The 10,825-nt window shown below is 55.2% G+C and overlaps 1 protein-coding gene across 1 annotated transcript in view; it reads right to left on the bottom strand.

The window, feature by feature from the left end:
* Positions 1 to 371: 371 nt before the first annotated feature.
* The window catches only part of FBXW4 (F-box and WD repeat domain containing 4), a 102,727-nt gene continuing 92,273 nt past the window's right edge, over positions 372 to 10,825 (bottom strand). Inside the window, exons 7-9 of the mRNA XM_007939932.2 lie at positions 1,342 to 1,482; positions 694 to 835; positions 372 to 491 (exon numbers count right to left, since the gene is read on the bottom strand). Of these exons, the coding sequence (XP_007938123.2) occupies positions 372 to 491; positions 694 to 835; positions 1,342 to 1,482 (403 nt within the window). The remainder of the gene's footprint in view (positions 492 to 693; positions 836 to 1,341; positions 1,483 to 10,825) is intronic.

The following is a 10,825-nucleotide window of genomic DNA, read 5'->3' as shown; positions in this document are numbered from 1 at the left end:
CAGTGCCAGCAGCTGGGGTACTGGCAGAGCCTCGCACCTCTATCCAGGGGAGGGGAGAAAGGGACCAACTGGGCAGTGTGGAGCACCTCACCTACTCCGTAAGCTGGTGCTGGATCTCAGGAGGGTGGGCTCCAGGGTGGGTGTCACCAGGCCAGATAGGGAAACAAGGCCCAGACCCTGCCACACTCTCCCAAAGCAGCAGGTCCCATCTCTCCAACTGGTTCCCGGGGGGGCTCCATCCCGAGTAACCCACAAGGCCCTCAGCACTGTGGTCACAGGTGCAGCGGGCAGGGGTATCCATGCACCCTCCAGGCAGGAGAGGTCCCTGAGTAGCTGGCTCCTTGGCCCACAAGTTGGGGTGGCTCTGACTGTCATGGGTTTTGAAAGTCCAGGACATGGAGGTTGTAAGACAGTGCAGCATAGAGATGCTTGGTGGTGAAACGCAGGCAGTACACAGGGCTGCTGAGGGGGGTCGACGTCAGCGGGAAGGCCTGGAAAGGAGGGTATGAGACGCGGTGACAGGTTTCCAAGTGGGAGATGGAGGAACCCTAACCCCAGATCCCCAGGCCTGTGTGCCATCAGCGCTTCCCCCAGCCCCTCCAAGCGCACCCCTGTCCCTATCACACTCCCAGGTACAGTCCGTAATAATAAGCCTTGGCATCCTGGCGGCAGGAAGGCAGGCAGAGCACTTACATGCAGACAGGCCCTCTGGCGCCGGTCCCACAGCCGCACGACGCCATAGTAGGAGGAACCTGTAGCCAGCAGGTAGTTCCCGTCTGTCTGCAAGCAGTACAGGGTGCTGTCGTGGGGCTCCTCCCACTCCATGACACACTTCCTGTCCAGGAAGAGGAGACACAGGGGGAGTCTTGGGGACACCATCCATCGCCACCCCAGTTTCCCCAGGGGAAGCTCAGGGGAGGGTTAGGACGTCACCCTGGGCTGGGAGAGAGAAGCCTGTATCACCAAACTCTTTACAAAGCAATCTTAACAGGAGATGGCATCGTAGCATCTTCGGTAAAGGTCTCTCATGTGTCAAGCCCCAGACACAGGGCAGATTCTATCCTCACTTGGGTTTCCATGCCATGGAATTCATCAGGTGGGAGGGAACCAAGGCTCCAGAAAGATGGGGCCAGAAGGCTGAGGGACAGCAGTCTCACGAGCCAGACAGGAAACAGTACCCCACAGGGAGTCTCAGCTTGATGTATGATATTGCAGGCCCCTCTCTACTCAGCCTCTGACATGGAGTCTCTGTGCCCTTACCCTTGGGCTGACCCAGGGCTGGAACGAGGACCAAGACTGCATGGGGCTGACCACCTCTCTGCCCCCAGCCAGCACACTCACCGGACACTGGTGCGAAGGTCCCAGTAGCGAACATAGGTGTCATAGCCACAGGACAGGAGAGTAGAAGGGGTCTCGTACATGACATCCAGCACCCCAGCCCCTGGGGGAAAGTTACTGCCCAGGTGTGTCATCAGCTGCCCACTGGGAAGAGAGGAAGGGCGGAGGCTGCTCACCGTGGTCCTCCAGATGGATTCAGAGCTTGGGAAATGCAGCTCTCTTTCCTGAGCTAGAATTAGAATCCCTGAGGAAGCGGGCAGAGGGCAAGGCCCCAGACCCTACCCCTCACCCAGCCACAGGCCTCCCACCTCCCCCAGGGTCTCTCAGGAGCCCCTCCAGCACACCTGCACGCTGGCTGCCCACTGCCAGCCACTCCTCTGGGCGATGAATGGGGACAAACCCCCCCCCCCCCACACACACACACACTTGGTTACTTTATACTCCCTTGATCCTGCAGGTCATGCAGTTCTGAGCTGCCCGAGTCCAATGCCTTAATTCCCGCCTGTAATCTGGGGCTCAAACCTCATTGGGGATAAAGACCACACAAAGGGAGAAGGGGAGTCCCAGGAGATGTTAAAACAAGTCAACACCTTTGTGTCCAGAGAGAGAAATCGCTGAGAAAGCAGCTTAGCGGGCTGGTCCCTGGTGTTCCCAGCCCAGCTGGCCCCCAGCCCAGGGCTCGCACGCTCTGTGATCACAGCCCCCAGCCTGCTGGGCTCCAGCCTGCTCCCGGTGGCTGAGAGCAGATTACTGAGAAGAACAATTTCTTTGTGACTGTGTGATTCCCTCCGTGACCGCGGCAGTGGGCAGCCCCCTTGTCCTGATGCCAGACCCCTAGCAACCACGTAGGGGGGCCTCCTGGCCCTAGCAACTACCCCTCAACATCAAGTGTACCCACTAATCCTTGTGACTAGGGGATGGGTAGAAGTGTTGAGTTTCTGTAGAATGATTGGGGAGAATGAAGAAGGTGCTGGCCCCCAGGCACGACCCCTTAGCTTCATCTGAGAGATGCTAGGCTCTCCTCCATGACATAACAAGAGAAACAAGGCCATGGACATGTCACAGGGAGGCCCCGGAAAGAGCCCTGGCATGGGTGGGAGTGGATGTCACAGGCCCACCTCCCCATCTTTGGCCTAAGCAGCATTTTGGCAAAGGGCTGGAGACAGTGAAGGCTTTAAGCACACATCTGAATGCAGACTAGCCCCAGTCCTTCCACCTCACAGAGACCCTTGTCCCACTCCTCCTGAGTGGAGCCGCCATCTTCCCTGAAGGCTGACGGAGCCCGCTCTGCCTGCCACCTTGGGCCCTGACAGTGAGGTGACCCCCTCAAAGAGCACTATTGAGGTCCAGTGGGGAGTTGGGCCCTAAACCGGCACCCCCAACCTGCCCATTCATGGGGAGTTCTCCTCTTATACCAGTGTTGGCTTGGGGTAGAAGACGACTAGTGTTTGTGGGCATCCTGAGAGGGCTCAGGCAGAAAGCCCTCCCCTGAGAGCAGCATCTCTAGACATCACTGAGGGAGGTTCCTAGAGGGCTTCTGCCTTCCCGTGCGGGCCGTCAGTCCGCCACCCGGGCGGCGGGAGCCTGCAGAGGGATGACTTGTTCTCTCTTTCAAGGCACACGTGTACATTTGTGCGTGCCCAGTAAGAACTGTTTCGGTCAACAGTTCTCCATTTCCTTCCAGATCTGGGGGCCCTGCCCCCTCCATTAGTGAGGCCTTAAGGAATGACTGAGGAGCTCTCCCCTTTAATCTATAGAAGTAATTTCATGTTTGTCTGTTTGAAATAGAAGATGAAAGGCAATGGGGGTTGGGGAGAGTGGAGCCCAGCATGGCCCTACCTGCCCAGCCCTGGACCCAGGGCTCAGTGGGAAGGAGGCTGGGTACCCACAGGGCTGCAAAGGGGCACACCCAGACCGAGCCGCTGACCTGGGCCACTGCCCCCACATCTGAGCCACCACTAGAAGATGTCATGGCCATAAGTGTCTGCAACAAGAAATACAGAGCAGCCCAAGGGTTCCCCCTCCCCTGCGGCTGTGGGAGGCCCAAGGGCCCAAGCGAGGGCCAGCCCCTGGGGACAGGACAAGTGCAGAACCCGACTCTGCCAGCCCAGCCCAGCCAGACGCCTGAGGAGTTTCTTTCTCCTGTGTTCTTCTCAGAAATGGCCACACACACTTTAAATGGGCCAATAAAAAGATACAATTTCTTTTGCCTCTGGGCCCAGGGCCCTGGAGGCTCTGTTGTGCAGTGCCCGTGAGGTTAAGTTCAGAGCATAAACTGACACACCAGGCTCTGGGAAGCTGCCGTCTCCTCAAATAGCGGCCCAGCGGTGCCACGGGAGTCCTGCTGGGGCTTTGATTGGGGAAAACAAACAGAAATGGCACCGTGGGCCCGTTGAGGCCCCCAGCCCAGGCCCAATTTAACTAGGAACTCTGGCTCGCTGCTGTGCTGGAGGGAGAGATCGGGCGACAATAGTGCAAACTTTTGGGGGAAGGGGACAAAACAAGCTGTCTCCTCTTCCCCTCCTCCTGGGCTCCTTTTCTTAGTGCAAGTGTGTTCTTGTAAAAACGATTAGATTGCAATTTGTATAACGTGGTGACCCCCAAATTCAGACATTTCACCCCTTTTCTCTGGAAAGAATGTTAAGAATGTTTCTCGGCCTCTCACTGTGCAGAGCCTTGGCTGTCGCACAACTTGTGTGGGAACAGGGCTGCTGCTCAGAGCCCCAGGCCAAGATGGGAGCAGGGCTGGGTCTGTCACTATAGAGGGCCAGACAAAAAGTCCCTTCACCTTCCAGCTCCTGCGGACAAAGCCCCGGGCCCCCAGGAGCCGCCGAGGGCTGGGCCGCCTCCACAGCCCCGCTTCCCCCAGCTGACTCTGGCAATTCTCTTTCCACCCAGGGAAAGATAAAGACAGATGGGGCCGCCCCCTGTGAGCCTGATGAATAAGACCCAGGCTGGGGAGGGACAGCTGAAGGAGACCCGTCCCCTTGGCCCCGGCTGAGTGCGGGCTTCTCCTGGGAGCCTCCGAGCACCTGGGCAGGGAAAAGTAAGCCGTGGGGCCACACCCAAGGGGTCCCTGGCAAAGGGCATCAGGTAAGGAGCTGGAGTTGCCTGGCCCAGCCCACTCTGCTGCCTGGGCAACCCTCCTGACGCTGGAGAGGAACTTCCTGACAGCCAGGGAGGTATTTAAAGGTGACACTGACACCCACTGCCTTTCCTGTGGGGACAGGTGACTGGCACTAGGCCTAGCTGGCTCTGAAGATCAGGAGGTCTTCTGGGAGGGTTGAACACAGTTCCCGGCGAGCCCTTACCTCCCTGCCCTCCTTTAGTTCACGCACTGGACAGCAGGGTGGCCTGTCCCCTTCCTCCTCTCATCCCAGTGTCACAGCAACTACCCTGGCCTGGCCCCTCCAACAGCCCACAGAAAGTACCCCTGTCCTAAGTGTTCCTGAGACCCTTCGGGCATGACCTAAGAATGCCTGTGGCTCCCACACCATTTAACATACTGGCTTCCTCCTGATGGTGCTCCCTGGTGTCCTATACCCATAGGGTAAGGGCTCCTTCCTGCATCTGTCTGGGTGCCAGAACACCTCATGTGGCATGTGCTACCCTGAAATGCTACAAAGGCTTTTAAGGGAGGAAAGTGACTGTTCATATCCGACCTCTCCTCTGCTCCTGTGGGACAGATGGCCTGAAGGAATAAGCTGGGCCCAAGATGGTCACTAGAGAATGGGAGGGTCTGTCTGTCTTCCACCCCATCCTCCTTCCCTATCTTCCCTCCTTCATCAACAACCATTTATTAAGCATCTTCTATATACAGGTGTTGTGCATGACATATACTGTAGGGAGATATGAGTGAGGACTTTGAAGAAGACATTGTCCCTGCCCTCAGGAGTTTTTAATCCGGTAAGAGAGAGAAGTCTGAATCATGTCTACAACCAACTCCCTACAAAGTGACTGGGGAGGTACTGTAGGAGGATATATAGAAAGTTTTCTAAGAGGACAAGTAAGAAAAGGGAATGTTGAGTTGATTCCTCAGTGAGTAACCAGACTGACAGGAAGGGGACAGTGTAAGCAGAAGGAACAGTGGCAACAAGGGCACCCAGGAGAGGCAGTGGTCATAAGCCGGCTCAGCTGGGGGCTTGGGTAGGTGAGGGAACGGGAGCCCAAGGGAAGGAGCTTCCAGACCAGGGTGGGCCTTCATGTCCATGCTCCTCAGTTAGCATTCATTCCTTGAATGGCAAGAGAGTCACCAGGCCTCTGAGCAAGGAATGACTGTCCTAGTCTAGCATCCTGGTTTCAGATAAGGAAACCCACAGCCCAGAGAGGGAAGAGTGACCTTCCTAAAGTTCTATAGCAAGAAAGGTTTGAACTTCTGGAAAACCAGTCTGTTCACAGCATGCAGGGCTGACAAGAACACAGGGAAGTAAGTTGGAGGTCCTGCTCCCTACGTTTGCTGGCGCCAAAGGAGACTGCCGTATGTGTTATGTGATGGTACGGTAACTACCACCACAGCTGCAGCTCACATATATGAAGTCCTTACTGTGTGTCAGTAGACTTCTGAGGTAAGTTCTCTTGACCCCATTTTACAGATGAGTAAACTAAGACTCAGTTGTCACACACCAAGTGTTAAAGTCAGATTGGTATGCTCCAAAGCACATGGTCTTACCGGTGGCACTCCCTGCCTTCACAGACAACGCTGTCACTCAGTCGCTGCCCCCTCCACACTGTCTGTCCAGTTGTACAATCTGACTGTCCCCCAAGATACCCAGGGCCGCTTTTAAGCCCGTGCCCATTCTTTGCAGGCCTCCCTACCACCCACCTGCCCAGAGGCTGGCCCTCTGCTGCGGAGGGTGAGGAATCCAGGGAGCAGATAGCTTCCAGCTACGACAACCAGGTAGCAGAGCCAAAAGGAAGTCCACGGAAGCTCCGCCTGCCCCAGCCCCATCAGGTGAAAGGAGAGGGCCCTTGCCAAGCACGCAGCCCTCACATGCATGTGTGTGCGTGCGTGCACACACCCCCAGCACCCGCCTGCGCACACGTGTTCAGACACAATGGCTCAAAGGCCAGGCGGCCAGGCAGCCCACTTTGTACTGCTAACAAGGGGACCATAATTACAGGAAGGGGCAGCCGGGCAGATAAAAGGATACAAAATTTCAACATCTGTTGCTATAAAGGGATAAGGAGAAGTGAAACGCAAAGTATCAGTTTGGTGTCAGCAGGCAGAGAGCCAATTTCAAAGAGTTCAGGGGACAGAGGGGACAAGAAAGAAAGAAGAAAGGGGGGAGAAAGGAAGAGAAAGAAATTACAGGGCTCCTTAAAGAGGTAAAGAAAAAAGAAAATGAAAAAAGCTGCCAGTAATACTTTCAAAGGAGAAGGCAGGTACTTTAAAGGGGCAATTCCCGTAATCACCCTGATGGAGGGCCAGGCCCCCTGCACGAGGTGGGGGCGGAGGGCCAGGGCAGAGACAAAGCCACCCCAGGGTGCCATGGGCACTGGGAGTGCCCTCCGAGCAGCCACTGGGGCTCGGGGTGGCCTCTCCAGGCGGCTCCCAGGGCTCCACCCAGGTGCCCTTACCATTCCCATACCATCCAAGGTCCTAAAATTCACCCATCCTCAGTCCAGCTCAGTGGGGACACTGTATCAGGCAATAATGGGGCTGCCAGGGTGGCCTTTATGAGTGCTCTGACACCCGTAAGGCTTACCACTTGCAGCCACAAGGATCAAGGAGGGCTTCAGGATGGAGGTGCTCTATAGCACGAAAAGTGAACAAGGTTTCCTTAGGCAGAGAGAGGAGATTCCAGACACTGGGGTCAGCCTGAGCAAAGGCAATAGGGGAAAAATACAGGGCACCTGTCAGAATGGGTGAGACGTCTCTTCTGCCTCTGCCTTTGTTGAGACAGGTGAGTTGTAGAGGCTTTGGGACAAAATGGAGAAGCAATGAGGAGCTGGGGGTGACCCTGGCCTGCAGGGGAAGGGGAGGTGAGGGGTGTATACAGGGCATAATACGGTCACAAAAACAGGGCAGCATAGTGCCTAGCCGAGGGCTCAAACCCTCAACGCCCTAGGAGTAGACTGATTACTAAAGCCCATTCCAACCCCCTACCATACTCCCAAGTGTCCAAGCTGGCTTAGGGCTGTGGCTGGATCTTCTGTGACACTTCAGGCCTAGGATTACAGGGCTGTCCATTGTGGTGCCCACCTACCCACAGTCATAGGGGGGCCCAGCTGTGCCCTGCTCTCAGGGCACTAATGCTAGATCTAGCCCAAATGCCCCTTGGTGGAAAAGGCAAAACCCACTGCAAGGGCAAGGCCGTGGGGGTGGGGGTGATGTCAGGCCAACTGGGTCCACGCGGGCTTTCCAGCAGCCAGCAGGGGTACCACACAGTCAAACACCTGACACCTTCCCTGGGACCCAGCCAAGGGCTCTGCTCAGATGCAGACAGAGAATATAAGATGGGCCTTGACTCTCCCAGACCTCAGGCTCAGGAATAGAGTGGCTCTGGCACAGTTCCTTGAGGCCTACTGGGACCATAGAGCCTAGGAGGGACACTTGAGTAGCTGTCAGGTCCTGTCAAGATGAGGTAGTTCCTGGCACTGTACCCTTAGAGGTAGGGGCTGAGCCTGAACCCCATCTATTCTAGAAGCTCTGGTATCTCCAGCTGGGTGAAGGCCTCTACCTTTCTCTTTACTTGGCTTAGGTTGGACATCTTCTGTCCTTGGGCACAGCCTCTGAGCCCAAGGTCCTCAGGTCCAGGAGACAGAAAGGCAGGAAGGAAGGGAGGGAGAAATGGCCGTGCGCTGTAGCCAACACTTTCCCTCCCCCAGCCAGCCAGGCCCAGCCCATAATACAGAGACGCCCAGGGGTCTGGGTGGAATGAGGGGCTGAGGGAGCATGAGGACCCCGAAAGGGGTCCTCATGCATGCTGAGAAGCGGCCCAGGCTGCCTGAGGGTGGGCACCCAAGAGATACAGACAGACATGGGGAGGGTGCCGATCTGGGAGCGCTGGTGTCCAGAGAGGGCCTGTGCCTCCAAGGTGTGTCCCAGCCCCCACCAGCATCCCGAGGGCAGCCCTCCAGCACTCCCCCTCACCCCACAGCACACACATAAAAGAGAAAATCCAAGGACTCCTCAAGTTTCAGCTGTGACAGGTTAAAAGCAAAGAATCCGCCCAGCACCACACACCGCCCAGCCTCCAAGTCCTGCTGGCGATGCTGTTCCACCTTTCAGATTGGCCTGTCAGTCAGGCTTTGGTGTTATTGAAAGATCAAACTCTGTCCTGCCTGTTCATTACCTTAATCCTATTTTCTACACGGCTTTATTATCTGCTTGGGCTTCTCTGGGAAAGACAGCTACAGACAGTTGTCCTGTCCATCGGCTTCCTCCCTCCAAAAGCAGATGTCTCCACCAGGGCACCGTTCCCTCAGTCCCTTCACCCGCTCTGTCCGCCAAGCTTCCCTGGGGACAGGACCGGTGTTGAAACAAGGCCCCAGCTCCACTGAGTGGTGAGGGGGATATGGGGGAGTCTTCTGGAGAGAAGACAACGTTGAGTGGCTCCTGGGCAGCCTGCCATGAGCAGCAGAGCCCAGGTGGCCAGCAGAGGCCTGAGAACCCGGATGTCTAGCACCCATTCTCACGTGAGTGCATTCTGGGTTCTATAAATAGCCAGTGTTTGGGGTTAGTGAAGTCTGGGGATTTCAAAAGAGAATGACATTGGTGGCCGTCTGTACCATGACACCTGTACCCAAGAGCACTCTCACCAAGGACCCAAAGGCAGAAGAGGCCACTCAAAGACTACTCAACCTTTGAGACACAGCTGGGCCGTGTGGGGTGCCAGACCACTCCTCAGCCCTGGCTTGTCTGATGTCCTGAGCCCAGGCTGATGACCTTTGTGACTTGCAACTTTGCTGTCAAGAGACTTCTCTATGCCACGAGATTAGCAGGGCCACCTCCCCAGCCACTGGTCACAAGGGCCACCAATTTTTTTTTTTTTTGAGGATTTAAAAGTTTGAGTCTCCACAAACCCCAAGGTACTCGTGTGGAAGATGACTGTGGGGAGGGAGGAAACACAGGGAGGAGGAGGTAGCTTGCACAGGTTGAATGCCCCTGGGGTGAAAAAGCACCAAAAGCTTTCCATCCCCATATCAGTCTTGTTCCAAAATATCAAACTCACTGCCATTGAGTTAATTCTGACTCATGGCAATCCCTACTGGGTTTCCAAGGTGGCAAATCTTTATGGAAGTGGATTATCTCATCTTCCTTCCTCAGAATGGCTGGTGGGTTTGAACTGCCAACCTTGTAGTTAGCAGTCAAATTCCTGGGCACCATGCCACCAGAGCTCCTTCTTGGTCCTGTTAGGTAGGGATAATTAATTCCTATTTTCTAAATGTGAAAATTGAGGCCCCACAGGTCACAGAGCTAATCAGCAGCAGAGCCAATCCTGGAACCCAGGATGTCTGACCACACAGCCTGTGCTCCTTCCATGGCTCTTGACAGCCTCCCAGTCACACACTCCCTGGTATGCTTCTTCCCCCACCAGGAGAGGGGATCCTCTTGCCTTGGCCCCATACAGAAGGTAGAAGGACCAGTGCCACATGGTCTGCCAGGGTGGTCTCCTGGGAACAACTTTCACAAACTGCAGGAACGCTAACATCCTACAGGTACAGAACAAAGGAGCCCTCCAGAGTTTCAGCTACGCCGGTAACTGTGATGTGACCACTGGCTACATTAACAAAAGCAGAAGACCCAGAAGGAGGGAAGTAGTAACACCTGCCACTCATCAGCTCACACCTTGTCTCCTCGGTGCTCATCTGTGAATACCCCATTTCAAGAGGGATTACAACCAGATCAATTTAGAGAAAACTTTCAGGTGAGCACAGTCCTGAAGCCATGTGAGGCCCACACTACTGGTCACTTATTCAGTCATTCTTTACCTTTTTTCTCATGGACCAAAAGGTCGTGGTGGGGAGCTTGGCTCTTCCCCAGGTCCAAGAGGTCAATCTTGTCTGGTCACTCCATTCTCTTTGCCAGAGTTTGGTTTACAGTGAGCATGGAACCCAGTTTTAGCTCAGTAGATGTGAGGGGAAGTCTGTCTGTGGGATCCTGGGAAAGGCTTCCTCCTCTTAAAATGAGCCCACGTGGGAACATGTCCTCCTCCTCCCTTTTTGCCTCTGCACGTTGCCTTATGAGTTAGTGGAGCTGCTATAAATAAGCCTGAGGGCAAGGGCAAAAGCTTCCATGACTAGGGTGGCAAACCAGAAGCTGAGGAGAATGTATGGGCCCTTCTGGTCTCACTGAGCCACCCACCAACCCTGGAACCACCACCCTCCCAACTTCAGAACTCCTTGTCATTTAAGATAATTATAACTTTATTTCTCAAGCCACTTGGAATTAGCTCTTCACTACTCACAGCCAAAAGCTCCCTAACGGATCTACTGTATTTATGAGGAACAAATGAAGGACCAGGGACTCTGGCCTGGAGAAGAG

The sequence above is a fragment of the Orycteropus afer genome, unplaced genomic scaffold (genome assembly GCF_000298275.1).
Source record: "Orycteropus afer afer isolate SDZICR_OR568_19922 unplaced genomic scaffold, OryAfe1.0 scaffold00064, whole genome shotgun sequence".
NCBI lineage: Eukaryota > Metazoa > Chordata > Mammalia > Tubulidentata > Orycteropodidae > Orycteropus > Orycteropus afer.
This window is presented reverse-complemented; position numbering and strand designations above follow the sequence as displayed.